The sequence below is a fragment of the Passer montanus genome, unplaced genomic scaffold, assembly GCF_014805655.1.
Source record: "Passer montanus isolate IOZ18808 unplaced genomic scaffold, ASM1480565v1 scaffold2, whole genome shotgun sequence".
Classification (NCBI taxonomy): domain Eukaryota; kingdom Metazoa; phylum Chordata; class Aves; order Passeriformes; family Passeridae; genus Passer; species Passer montanus.
The window spans coordinates 11,524,559-11,539,471 of record NW_024366591.1 but is presented as its reverse complement, the minus strand read 5'-3'; the positions used below and the strand labels follow the sequence as shown (position 1 = coordinate 11,539,471).

General features: G+C 33.6%; 1 protein-coding gene across 2 annotated transcripts in view; it reads right to left on the bottom strand.

Moving 5' to 3' along the window:
- Window positions 1-14,913, bottom strand: part of FMN2 (formin 2) — a 159,070-nt gene that overhangs the window by 50,105 nt on the left and 94,052 nt on the right. For both annotated transcript variants that reach the window (XM_039707424.1, XM_039707425.1), the window contains 5 exons: window positions 13,378-13,469; window positions 13,115-13,244; window positions 12,073-12,219; window positions 10,134-10,193; window positions 9,830-9,950 (listed from right to left, as the gene is read on the bottom strand). In XM_039707424.1, coding sequence (XP_039563358.1) covers window positions 9,830-9,950; window positions 10,134-10,193; window positions 12,073-12,219; window positions 13,115-13,244; window positions 13,378-13,469 — 550 coding nt within the window. The remainder of the gene's footprint in view (window positions 1-9,829; window positions 9,951-10,133; window positions 10,194-12,072; window positions 12,220-13,114; window positions 13,245-13,377; window positions 13,470-14,913) is intronic.

Genomic DNA, 14,913 nt, shown 5'->3' with positions numbered 1-14,913 from the left:
GGAGCAGAATTGTATGGGAACAAAATTAAAAACCCAGACTCCAGGCTGTACTGATATACCTGCCTCTAGGTAATAATGCCTGAATCAAAATAAGGTTCAGATGCAAAACCTGCACCAAATAGTAGGAATTACCTTAATTTAGGAAGTTAAGCCAGATGAGGGCTTGATGCTTGATAAAAGGACAGATGCGGTAAAGAGTTCTGCATTGTTCAAAAGTAATAGAGCAAAAGGATTAAAGTGAAAGATTTTAAGAGTACTCATGGCTTGAACTCTGTGGGAGAGCTTGAACAAGAACAGCTTGCTTCTTATTGGACTAAAAACCAAGACAGAGAATCTGTAGCCTAAAGCAGCTCTGACACATAGATTATTTCTGGGTAAAGTGGTACCATCACACTTCCACCAGCTACCCAAGCTAACTTAATTTGGGTTAAGTGAAGACCCAAGACTATTATTTCAGATGAGGGTTAAACTCCAATTTCCACCATAAGGGAAATATTTTTAGGCTGTCATAAGCTCCTGTCATTCAACAGAAATGAATCCTGCTTGATTCTATCTCAGAATTTCCAGTTCTAGGGCACACATTCCAAAACATGAATTTCTTTGCTTACCCTCCAGGTTTTCTTTAGGAAAAAAGAATTTTTACTATGTCTTTGAAGACAGGAAACTTGTTAAAGTTTTAAAAAATATTTTGAGATAGCAGAAAGCACTAATATTTAAAATGCACATATACTGAAAAGCAGACTGATTTAAATAACTGGTAACTCGACACAAATAGAGTAAAACCAGGGTGCAAATAACAATTAAATTTTAATTATTATTTTTTTTTAAGCCTAGAGAGAAATATAAATAATAACAACAGACTTTTAGGGGAAAGATAAATATGTCTATTTAGGTAATCTATTTATGAAGCAATATAAATTTTAAAGAAAACTAATTCCCCCCATATAGTTATAGAATACATAATTATATAATAGAAAGCCTGTAGTTTTAAAATAAATATTAGTCAACACATGTGAAATAGAGGAAGTGATCCAAATGAGCAAGGATTTTCTTACAACATATGACAGAAGAAGATATAGAGGACCTATGCCCTATTATGCAAAGGGAGATGTTCTGATGGTACTATACAGAATTTGGATTGTCCTTTTCTCTTATGCAGAAATAAGTCAGAACTGAAAGAGGTGATAAAAACTACCATAACATTTAATATCACCAAAATTCCATACCTTTTTCAAGAATATAGATTAAATACTTTTCAGAGCACTACAGCATTATACTCTTGAATGGCTGCAGCTTAGTTGAACACCTGATCTCTCAACCAGTGGGAGAGAAGTATATTATGAACACTCATACCCACCAACAAACTTAGCCCATACCCATTTCAACAAAACATGTAATATTGGTTGTCAAAATGAAATGTCTCTTACTTAACTGTTCAGATACTGGGAGCTCTCCCATAGCTGATTTGTTTGTGCACGTGTGTGGTGTGGGAAAGGGTGTGCATTTAATGATAGCTTTGTTTGTCCAGTTTTTGGTGGAGTAATTTTTGTTCTTTTCTGGTCACAATCTCTGTGAAAAAACTAAAATCAATGATGTTCAGAAGAACAACAGTTCAGGTCCATTTTTTACCTTACTCCTGAATTGTAAACACTGTATAAATAATTTAAAATCAAAAAGAAAACACAGGGAAAACAATCCCTTTCTCTTGTTGTAGAGAGAGTAAGATATTTTATGTTGTATCCAGACTTTAAAAATTAAAAAATCCAGTCATTATTACCATATTAATAATTATTATGATGCTTAAAACAAAGTACTCCATCAGTTATTTTCTTCATTAAAGAATGAATAGGCCTGTAAGCACTTCCTAATTTTCTCAATTCTCCACATCACCAAGACTGGAATTGAAGTCTCCCTGCTCAATCTGTTGGATACAGCACTCATTTATTATTTTCCAGAATTTGTCACTATAATATAAAGCCCCACTATTCATATAAGCCATTGCTATTCCTCATTATAACTGAAGAACTTAGAGTGTTGATCCTAATGAAAGTAGTACAAAACACCAGTTCCCAGTATTTCTTCCCAAATGAAGAAGTAAGATACTGGGTAAATGCTTGCGTCAGAGGGTATTTAATAACTTCTAAGCAACATGGAGAGAAAAACATGGGGAGGAAAAAAAGTATGTGAGAATACAAACAGCCTTCTAAATTAAGTATTTTTTATCCTCAGCTTCATACTCAAACACATTTATCTCCATGAAGCTTCTCAGCTAAACATCCCAAATATCAAAGGAAGAGACTGGCAACGGGAATCTGCCGTGATGACTTTGTAAAAGTTTTGTCTAAAGCAAAAGCTTGTCTGATTATTCTTAACCGACTCAAAACTTGGTCTTACGGTCCCCTATTCTCATGTTTAGTTATTCTCTCATTTTAGCAGATGTGTACACAATTGAAAAATGTAGACAAAATTAAGATATTTGAAAAACTCCATTTACTTCAAGCAGATTTTAAATTTTCTTATATTGAAGGAATTGAAAGATATTTAAGGTACCACAAAAGAGACTCATATAGGCAGTCACAAAAACCAAGCACTAGGCAGAAACTGATGTCACAAGACTGAATTGCCCAAACAGGAATGAAGATACTTTTTGTTGCTTTGAAGCAAGGTGAAGGTTTCAGTATCCTCAAGTCCTAAATTATGCACTTCAGACCTTCCAAAAATCTCACATCCTAAAGAGAAGTTGGCAAGGGCAGAGACACCTTTTCTCCAACTCTCTAAATCAATTTTAACCTACAAGCAACAGATAAACAATGGAAAGGGATAGTACTTCTAATTTCATCGCATTTCAAGATTGAATTGTAGAGAGAGAGCTGTACATCATTTTTCAGAGAAGCAATCAAAACAGATTCTTGTGGACGATTCAAACTGGTAGCTTTTTTGCCCATACATACACAGGTGTCTCAAATGCTCCTGATCTGACAGTTGATGTGAAATTCTGTGCTCAAAACCAGTTTAGAGATTTAAACAAATTGCGATTTCAGCTGTATCCAGTATCTCAAGAACTCATCTCATTCTCTATTTCTGTGTTAAAACATAATTAATTGCATTTTTTTCAAGATATTGTGTTAGTTTGCTCATCCCATATTTTTATTTTTATTTCAGGTCAATTTACTAAAAACAAAGTTTCACAACAGCCAATATAATTTAAGAGACATCTATATGGAAAAGTAAAGTGACAAAACAATCTGTGCTTTGCACTAGCATTTTCAGTAAGTGATTCTGGTAAGTGATGTAAAGTGCACTCAGTCTCATTACCAGAAATAGTTACTTTACCTTTCTGAAGAGGAGGAAAAAAAAAAGGTTTCAACATTCATAATATCTATCTGTCTAATGCACATTCTCCAGCTGGTTCTGTTGGATGCTAAATTTTAGCCCCTGGAAGCACAAATCTCTTCTAAACATAAAAGATTTCTATTTGAACAAAATGGGTGAGCAGATGATCAGCTGCTTCTCAGGCTTACTGCGTTTTCTTTGGCAAGGATAAGAATGGGCAACAGGAGGTTTCTTTTCAAACCCCCAAAATATAAAAATTAAATGAAAAATAAAAGCAAATAAACAAAAACCCCAAACAATAAAAAACCCAACCCATAAAAAAAAAACAAACAACAAAACCAAACAAAAACGCAAGCAAGCAGATTAATTAATTATCTTGGATGAGTAGTTAACAGGTCCACTAAGCTGTTTTTGTTAACTAATTCAGAAACTGCATACTTATCTATAGAAGTCTTCTAGAAGTCACCTGGATTTTCAAGATAATTTAAGATACTTGAGAGCACACCTTTAATTGAGACTTGCTAGACTATTTGTATTTAAGATTTTATGGAAGCTTTGAAATTATGTTCTTAATTTTCTAAGGTTCTTAGTACTTAGACTTCCACAGATGTTCCTGCGTCCTACTTGTGTGAAAACTATAGAACAACTTTATCAGTACTTTCTCAACTTCCTCAGTGCTTTCTGGATTCCTTACAACTGCAACCTGTGACTTTAAAAGAAAGTTTAGACTTTATCTAAAGGAAACAATGCTGGCCTCATCAAAAGACAAACTCTGATGAACCCAGCCACAAATACAGAAAGAGCTCTTAATTTTCTTCTATTTATTTTTTTTGGAATTGTAATGACTTACACTAAGAATTGCTGAGTCTTCAAGGGCTTCCATAGACAGCTCCTTGTTTGGAGTTTTAAGGACAGTAAAATATGACTCACAGATTGACTGAAAGCCTGGCTTTAGTTTACATCTGGTTTAGGTTTAGGAATCTGCATGCAGCATAGCTGCACCAATTAACCCTTTCAGTGATAACAGAATAAACAGATAGAATTTGTGGATGTAGAGTTGTTAATGAGTAGGCAAATGTGAAGATTTAATTTGGTTAAAATAATACCTGTTTCTGTAAAGGTAGGTGGTAGAGATAACTGGAGGACTGACCCAAACCACTGCTGTTGCTATATTATTTTGCTTGAGTGATTTGGCATTTTTTTATAGAAGACTGAATGAATTTTTTCATCAGAATGTGGATCATACAAGAAAAACAAAGGATCTATTTTGTAATTGGGAAATATCTTCATTCACATTTGTAGCAAAACTATTGACAGAGAATGACAAAACCACAAACATTTCAAATTGTCTTAAAACAGAAAGTTTTTGATCATACAATGAATTCAAACTCCAAAGACTACAATTTTTTCTCATTTGAATTGTCTCCACTCCAGCTCCAACTTCTCTTGAAATTTGAAATATCAGTGTATAAGCACATTAAAAAAACCTTCTGGGAAATCTCTTAGGATACACTTTATTTCACCAAACTTCAGTTTTTTAAAAGACAGATCACCAGATTAGGCTCAAGGCCTTTCCTTAACTGGAAAATCTGTCTATCCTTAGATTGCCCCTCTGCTCCTTTAGGACAGGACAGGACAGTCAAATTTAGATCAATTCCTTCAATTTCTTCCACCTGAAGTGGGGCCCTAAATGGCTTAGGCTGCTCAAGTTTGTTAATTGAAGTTGCAATTAATACCACTGTTACTTCTGACCAAGAAATGGCATTGGAATGTTGCCAGTCTTAGATCCATAATCAGAACTGTGATGGAATACAGTCTTGAGAATATGAAAAGGTACAAGAATACATGTGTGTATGTGCGTGTGTGTGAGGAGGAAATCGAAATCTGCATTTTTTTTTTTAATTTTAGTCTGAAGCATTAACATTACTTATTAAAGAACTAATATGGGATGCAATCTTATTTTGCAAATTAATCCCTGCACCCTAGACACAGATTTGACCATGAGGAGGAAAATTCCATCTTAAACTACAGCTCAACTGAACTCTCAGGGTTGGGAACTCTTGCTAGGTATTGAGGATAACCTTTACTGAGGCAAGAGGAATGACTAGCAAGCCTATTGCTGCCCAAACTCTCTCAATTGCACATTGACACCATCCCAAATACAACCTTTGAAAGCCTTTTTATAGGACAAGATAGTACTTTCAATTATCTTATTCACACAGCAGGTGTTAAACACAAGAGCACATAATAGCTCTACAACTAGCAGGTCGAAACAGAATAGGTAACTTTAGGTGACCATAAGAAGCACTGAAAAAAATAGGCAATATGTATTTTTCCAAGATACTCCAGGGCTTTTCATGGAACATACTTTTAAAATACCAAGTGTTCTGCAAATGCTTAACACTTTATAAACATTCTCAGTCACATTTATTCCAAACTAGGGAGATGTACTGGGCCACACAGCCTAGCTGTTTTTGGATGGAGAATTTTCAATGAGTTGTAAACACTCAGAGGAGGAAAAGAAAGCATCACTACAAAAATAATGTTTAATTATGATAATTATTGCTTGTAGTCAGTTTCCAATCAAATATATTAAATATGACATTATGACATATAAACAAGTACTGAATTCAACTCAATTTCATAGCAATCTGCATTTCATTGTACTATTAATCTTTTCTTCTAGTCAGATTTACTTTTGGCCTGACATTGTTTCTAATTCCCTTTTAGCCGAGCTTCAATGAAAGTTTTGCAATAAGTGACAAGTGATGAATTAGTTTCTGATTAGCAAGAATAAACTTAATGTTGTAAGGCTAGAATGCTAATGTGTAGTCAAAGAATATTTTCTAAACATTTTTAACTTGCCATAATTCTACAAGTCTCAATGTAATTTTAGTGTTCTAGTTCTTTTCTAAACCAAATATGTCTGGAAGAATTTCATCCACATCCATCGTGGATTTGGGCCACAAATCCAGCATTTTCCTAAACCAAAATTTTACAATAAGAGAGTGTCAGAACAAAGAGGGTTAGAATCTTGATTGATTTAATACATGTTTTCCACATCTTTCTGCTCTACCTGGAGCACTCTGAAGTGTCTAGAAAAACATACTGATACTAATAGTTATATAACAGAGGTCCTAATCAGTGAGTGTCACACACTGCTCCTGTGACCCTGGATGCCCAATTTTCTTTACATGGTGAGTTGATTTAAGTCATGTGGCAAGTACTAAAGTTTCTTCTGTGGAATGACATAGGAAGAGAAGTCATTGCTTGGCATGACTGCATCAAGGAACGTTGCTGACAGCCAGGAGAGATCAAAAGCAGATCAAGTTGCTTAACAAACTATATGTCACTGAAGTCAAAAAGGCTAAAGTGGGAATCCTGGAGAGCTGTGAAATCTAGGAGCAACAGATGGAGCCAAACTCACTTGATTTGTTAGTAAGAGGATCTACTTGTTCTTTGGTCTTCTGTCTTACAAAAAAAAAAAAAAGAAAGAAAAAAATCTGGTAAACAATTGTTATCCTTTGGATCTGTATTATTTAAAAAAACCCCAAAATTTCTATCTTCTTCATCTTGGAACAGGCACATGGGACTCCAACCCCTTGGGACTTGCACTTTTAATCTGAAATACCAGAGGAGATTTTCTTTTCCAAAATTTTACAAACTGCCAAGGCATAGAGTTCATAAACACTTGAAAATGGACAATAGCCTTGATAGTGAAAAGGGAAGAAAGCACAGAAGTTTGAACGGGTCCTTTTTCTTTTTAAGCAGTCAGCATAATAACCCTAATACAAACATAAACCCAAACTCCAAACTGCAAAAGAACACATTAACAAAATTATTTTACAGAATCATGAAGATTATTTATATCTGCATATCTCTGTATATACTACTGAGATCTTTAGATGGAAAAATGTAGCAGTACTAAAAAGAACTGCCATTGTTACAGCTATAAAACTTTTAATAATAACTGTCCTCTACTTTGTGGATATTCTGTTGAGGTTTTTTTTTAATTTTATGAAAGGATCTTTCTGAAATAAAATTTACCTTTGAATAATGATCATGGAAAGTTTTCTAAGACAGCAATAAAATATCTGCAAAGACTATTTTCCTGGGTGAATCAATACCTCCTTCTCACATTGTAATTATCATGATCTCACTGCATGGTTTTCAGCGTATTTGAAACGAACATTAAACTGTTGATACTGCCTGCAGCAGTATTATCTACAAGTTTCAGTTTCTCAGTGACAAAGAACAAATCAAACACCCACCCTCACCAAATGGTGAAATCCACTCACAAAATCTTCCATCTAATTATTGTTGAATGTAAGTCCAAGGTTACAGTCTACATCACAGTACAAAATTCTTATGTATTCTGGGCACTTATTTCTATGCCTCTAAAGTCAGTGTTTCCCAGGAATAGTCCATACTCATTTAATCACATTGACTTCAAAAGAGTAAGTTCACATTAAGAATTTTGTCAGAATTTTCTCAGCATCATACAACCCTCTTCCTGTTCAGACATTTGATAAGGCACTTACTAGCTCTAGTAACTCATGAGATTCCACATGTTCATTAGTAAATCTGGTAGTGTACTTAAAGTAAATGAAGAGAAAAATAACCCCTTTTAAGTATTTTTACACATTCTGTTAAAACTTGTACTCTATTTAGAAATTATTGTGATTGAGACAGGCTATTCTGTCTCACTGAAATCATCACAACAATCAAGCTATCAGAACACACAGAATTTTTAGTGTATTACTAAATTTTACTACTACTGCTCTTGTGGTCATGAAATCTTTTACCACAAATGGTTTTTAATTTATTTTGCCACTTTTCTTTGAAAAAGAAAGTCCACACAAAGCATTTTGCATATTTGGAGACTATTAAGAAGCCATCACTGATATTTCAGTCTGGTGTTGAAACTGTCACTTCATATTCAGGATAGAGTGAAGCTGCTGGTGCTGTCCCCAGAAAAGTTTGTACCAAATGCAATAGGAAAAGAGCAATGGTGCTTGTAGTTATTCTTCAGTTTCATTAACTACAAAACAGACTGACAACAGTCTTGAGCTTAAGGGTTGGATTGGAAGCACAGAAAGAATTCAACTGCAATCTGAAGGCAGATTGAAGCGTGTAATTTCCATTTTTACAGAACCCCTGCTTTGATCACTGCACAGTGTGGATTTATTCCACAAGAGATTTATGTCTGTGTGCAAATTTCAACTTTGATGTGAAAATATTCAACCACTCATATACAAAATTTTAGATGAATTTGTAAGGAATTTGTGAGGAAATGTGTATTTGTTAACAAGCACCTGAATTCAAGTATCTTTTTGAAATAAGACCTAAGTATCTTTCTTCTACATGTGCAAGCTTAGATGTCAGCTCTGAGACTATCTGGAAGTTGCAAGAAGTACAGAAACAAGTTTTTGTGACTGAATTCTGAGACTTTTTCCCCCTAGGTTATCCAGGAGCAGCAAATGGATGATACTACTGTTCATTCCTCGGTGTCACCCTGAATGACTTTGATACAACTCTAAATACTAAAAATACTAAATAAATACTCAAAATGTTTAATTTTTTTTAATATGCAAACAGAAATTTTGATAGGAGCAAAAGAGAAGGTCAGATACCATTTGGTAACCATGTTATGTTTTTGTTGTAACAGAAAACCTCCCATTCTAGGTCGTCCAGGGATTAATGGATTACCAAACCATTCCTAGGTCTCCAGAGGCATGGCATTTAAAAGCAGCAGGGCAACAGTAATATCACTCCTCAATTTGTATCTCTCCTTCAGAGATTTAGCACAGTAACATAACTGACCAATTTCGCAGAGACTTTTTGCAAAAATATTGAAGATCTTGGATCATTTGTGCAAACTACTCTTCCTTAACAAATTCAGTGTTAAATCCCCATGTTAATAAGAAATATATGATAAATATTCTTCATTAAAGTCTAGCAAATGTATCTTAAGCTTGCTGAATTCACTTAAAAAAATTTCATAAGAGGAGAAAAAACACTTCCTTTGCATATTACTGTTCAGTAAAGTCCAGATATTTCAAGTGTCTATAACAGTGTCATACATATTATTTTATCTGCTAGATAGTATTTAGATCTAGTTATAAACATTTTTATTTTTTTTTATCATGGACATGGTCCAACAATTTGCAATGCTTTTTATGGTCAAAGATTTGAAATCAGCTTACACAAAGGGAAAACTAAATTAGTTTTTTTGGTTTGGGTTTGAAACAGAAGATTTAACCTAACTGTTTTGATGCTGTTTAATTTAAAAACTTCTTACAGGTTACCTACAGAAAATTATGGATTATGGCATAAATGGTCACAGAAAAGCAAATTAAACAAGCAAACTACTAATTGAGAAGTTAAAAATACACAATTATTTTTACTGCATCATCTAATTTCTCAAAATGATACAAACAAGAACAGAAGAGATATAATAGTAACACAAAATTAGCATTTAATCTAGGTTCAGTACCTCGCAAATCTTTCTTCATTTTGCGGAGATCTTTTTGAAAATCATCAAACTTCAGTTGTGAAGCCTGGAACAGATCTTGTGGCTCCGGAAGAGGAAAGATGCATTGTTCTCTTCCAGCATCCTGGCAAAAAAAAGAAATGAACAGTTACCTAGTGCTCATTATTTTTCTTCTATATTAAAATATATAACTGAAAGCACAGAGAATATTTATACTTATTTCTGCATCTTACTAGCAGAAGAACAAATTTAGTAAGTTGGGTTGTTTAATCTGAATGTAAAAGAGTTAATTTTAATTTTCACTCACCTCATCAAAATTACGCAAATAATATGAGACAATGTACCATAGAAGACTTCTGCTGTTGTCCTGTATAGAAAAGGATAGAGTTTGCTGTGTTACTGAAACTCACAGAAAAAAAATCAGAAAAGATAATTCAGATAAATAAAATATTTTGTGTATAAAAAATACTTTGTTGGTTTGGTCCCTTCACTAAAAAAAACCAACCCAAAACTCGAAACATACCAAAAAACCACCCAAAACAAAAAAAAAAAAAAAACCAAAAAAAAACCTCACAAACAAACCACAAAACACAAACAAACAAAAAAAAATATCACACCCTGAAGTTCCATTTAATCATTAAATAAAATGAAGAAAGAAAAAACACTCATTAACACACTCCTGATTTTCTAATGCTACCTGATGGCAAACCACACCCTTACATTCTGAAATTTCCCAAGAAGGAAAAGAGAAATTGTTTCTGGGTTCATGTATACAAGTTCTTTTGCAACACTACAAATATAACCAAAGTAAAGTTAAATTAAACAAAGAAAGTTATTCTGAAAAATGGAATTTGGGGGCCTGGGTCTGGGAGCATTGGGGGTTGAGGGAGCTTTTTAATTCCTTCTATTCTGTAATCTCTCTAATGAAACTTCAGCAAAAAATATTCCATTTGAAGAGAATTTCTGACAGAATTAAATTTTCAGATATTTTCAGAAATATTTTCAGAAATGGATTTTGTAAGAACTTTCCTGACTGATCAGTCACAAATAAACTGAAAATATATCTTGCAACTGAAAGCTTAATAGTCATAATATTTCCAGCAAATTATGTATTGGAGTCTTGAGCTACCAAACTAAATTTAGTGTGCCTAAATTTCCTACTGATCAGAGCTCTAAAAAAGGTGATATCTTGGCTCTAGAGTCAATTTGAAGGTGCAGCTAGAGTCAACTGCTCTAAACGTGCTGTACTGAAGCGCCATTCACATCACTGCCCTCTCGGTTTACCAAAGAAACCAGCATGCAAGAAGGAAGTTCCTCCACCCATTTAACAAGGAAAATGGCTGACATGCTCTCTCAACCCAGGGTAAAAGCTCTGCTCACATGACCTAATCCAGCAGCTAATAAATGTATATTTAGTGAGGGACCAAGAAGGGAAACTAACTCTTTTTTCTGCCTTTGCAGAACAGTGACTCATCAGATAGATGTAGCAACAAATTTTAAGGCTCAGGACTTACTGCTATAATCTGTCACATTGAGATAAGGTTTTTCATTAGCCATAGAAACTCTATGGTTGTTTCCTTGTAAACAAAAGCAGGTATTTAAATGCAACCCCAAACTGATTAACCTAAGACAAAAAGTGCTGATAACACACAAATTACAGTTTAGCACTGAGCAAGAAAAAAACACTACTTATTCTCTTTACTGAGATGACTACACTAGACAAATCTTGAATCAAGAAGTCCTTTACTCAGGTGGCTGCATGTTCCCGTGTCAAATACATACTCTGCAATCATGGTGTTCATAAAGAATGAATTTTGGGTTATCCCAAATGCTCTGGATGCCTATTCAATCATTTTCAGGAGTGACATTTTTCTCTTCACAAATATTTTGAATCAGCATGGAACTCCTTCCACTTCGTAATAAACTTTTAACAGTAAGATCATAGTATTGCTTCTAATTACAAGAGAAGTTGGAACTATGACGTGTGCTGAAAGTCAAACATATATCAGACTAAGAACTAAAAAAAAATTTTAGGTATTTTTGTTTGTACAGTAGTGAAAAGAGATTATTAATTTTCATAATTCTACAGAAATGCATCCAGCTCTAGAAGTGTGATCAGATAAGCAGTGTAACAAAAGAAGTCCCTTCTACATGCATTCATAAGCTCCACACCATTCACTCAGAAACAAAGTAATTTTCAGAGAATTTAACCTTCTCAGGCCTTCAGAAAGTCTCGAATAACTTACACTGCTTTTGACATCTTTCAGTTTTGGCAGGATATCTAGTCCAAACCCATCAGCCTGTCCTCGTGTCCTGTTTCCACCATTCATGTAATTTCCAAAGGCAAGAACCAAACCCAGAACCCGCATAACTCTTGATTCATTCTTCAGTGTCTAAAATACAGAGAAAAAAATTTTGTTCAAAGTCCCATGAATGTTTATGGTTAATGAGCAGATTTGTTGATGCTGTGTTTAGAAATAGTACTTGTATGAAGACTCAGATAAAGGAAGTTACCTTCTACTGCAACATGCAGAAGTATAAAAATGTTAATATGTAATTTTATATGAATGGAGAATGTTATCTCCAAAATGGATACTTAGAAAAAATAACAGAAAATCTGTACAGTAATACCAGACATGACCTGTTAAGAAAAATAAAATAGTAATCAACTCATATTGACATTGTAAATGAGATATTTAATTTCACACAAAATTCATCAAGTTCATAAAACACTCAGATTGAACAATTAAAAAATTTAATCAAATAAAAGATATTACATAGTAAAACATAAAACAGTTGAAATGGCTTTAAGTCATTAAAATACTGGTGAAACTTGCATTTTAAAGCTATGTATTTGTTTTTCATGGGACTGCAAAATTCCAGGAATCTCTTTTGACTAGATACAACATTGCTACCTCTAGATAATAGAGATATTACTGACATCTCTCAACACAAGGTTAGCTGAACTGGCATTCCTTTGAAAAAGAGTGGTAATGGTGACTGTGAAGAGAGAAGATTTTGCTTTAAAAAAAGGAGAAGGTGCACTGTTTTCCAGAGACTAATACACACTGATGGAAAAAGCATTATATAATTTAGTAGCAAAAGATAATCTTAGAATTCACTTTGATGTTAAAATACAATCATAAAATGTGCTATTCTGCTATCTTTCAGATTTTAAATACTTAAAATACCTAAGTAAATAAAGTGAAAAATTTTGAAATATGAGTAAAGCTTCACAAGATTAAAAAGCAGAAATTTAGATCTATTTTTTCACAGAGCACAACCTACCTCACACAGTTTCTGTAACAATTCAAGTTTGCGATGGATTGAGCCAATGCTTTCTGAAAATGTTGATTGGAACAGGATGCAAAACACACGTTCTGAGAAGTTGGGAATCAGTGAGAGCTCATAGAGGAACCTGAAAATTTTAAAAAATTGTTTGAGTCACTGTCAGTAAGTACAGGCTTGGGGGGTTTTTTATACATATTTTACCACAGCAGAGAAAGTTTTCTGAAGTGAGCAAAACTGCTCTATCATAAATATGTTCTTACTGTTCTGGCTTATCCAAAGACTTGGCATTTTCTTTTTCCTTGGATGCCTTGCTATGTTTTTCTATTTTTTCTAGTTCATCTGATTGTGCTCTCTGAAAAAAAAAGGAAAAAAAACAACAACAAATGGTTGTGACTAGTCAAACAACAGAGATAAATATTCCCTTGTAACAAATCAAATTCATAGATTTTTCTTTTCTTTCTAGCATCTGCTTATAGAAAAACTATTAGTATAAGTATAAAGTATAAGTATAAAGTCCACAAGGTTTAAGTATAAATAGATCTGACAGAATAGAGTATTTTGCAAATAATAATATTGACTACTAGCAGTCTGCAAAGTATCGACTCATTCAATGATGCACTGAGACAATGATGTCCATTCCAAATTCCTCTTCTTTGCTCATTTACAAAGGGTTTGAATTGAAGGACTCAAGAGGAGAGTTATATTTCTCTTCACAAATTTGTTGGGTTATATTTGAATGTGATCTGATCTTTAAATATGTATTTAAATAACACATTTTTTAAAATAAATGAAAACATTTTTGTGTTGTTTACTGCAATTTAAATGTTATTTGGGATTTAAAAAAAACACTTAGGAAAAAACCCATATTTGATTTATAACGGAACTGTCATACATTTAATACATGAGAACTACTGCATAATTCTTTGAAGTAAAATTACTTTCATTCTTATCTTAATAAGAAAAAAAACCAGTATGTATAAACTGCCTGGCTTCTTGAAGAGCTCTGTGGCAAACTGTGAAGTCTCTTCTTCAATATTCCAATAAATAGAAACTGAGCCTCAGTTTTTTGTGTGCTCCAAGCTATCGTAAAATTTTTTTTTAAACAGTAGTACTGGTAAATGGAATGGCATGGAAAGGAATAAAAGTGAAAAGAAAATGTCTCCTTCTGATCCTTCTTTTGACAATTATAGCAGTTTCCAAGAGAGATCCAAAACATTAATTTGCCCAAGAGTTTAAAAAAAAGGTGTATCTACCTTTATTCCTTTAAGAAAAAATGACACTCATTTTTTAACTTTCTCCACTACAGAACTTGAAGACAACAGTGGAAAATTATATTCTAATCATTCAGATAATGGCAAAGTGTAAGATATGCTGCACCTGCATTCTCTCCTGAATGCTTTTGCAGGGTTAGCAGAAGAGGGATAGAGCTGTTTCAAATCATGTCTGCTCCATCAGGAACATGAAATCAGAAATTTGGATTTGGACACTTTTCTGAGATTGTTGAACACCTTCCCATGTGAAAAAACTGAAAATACTGATGTGAAGTAGAAAGATGAGGAGATTGAAGAGTCATATAGCAAAAGCCCTTCAAAGTTTCTCTTATTACTTCAAGAAGCCTGGAAATGACTGCAAAGCCAGCTATCTATGATGTCATGTATCCTAGTATTTAGTCAGCATTTCTGTGGATGTTCTTCAAAGGTCATCTCTAAAGTCTGATCTTGTATAGTAAACACTTTAAGAGATTGGAAATATTGCAAAAATATTTTTTGTCCAGTAATAAAATTTGTTCTGGATAC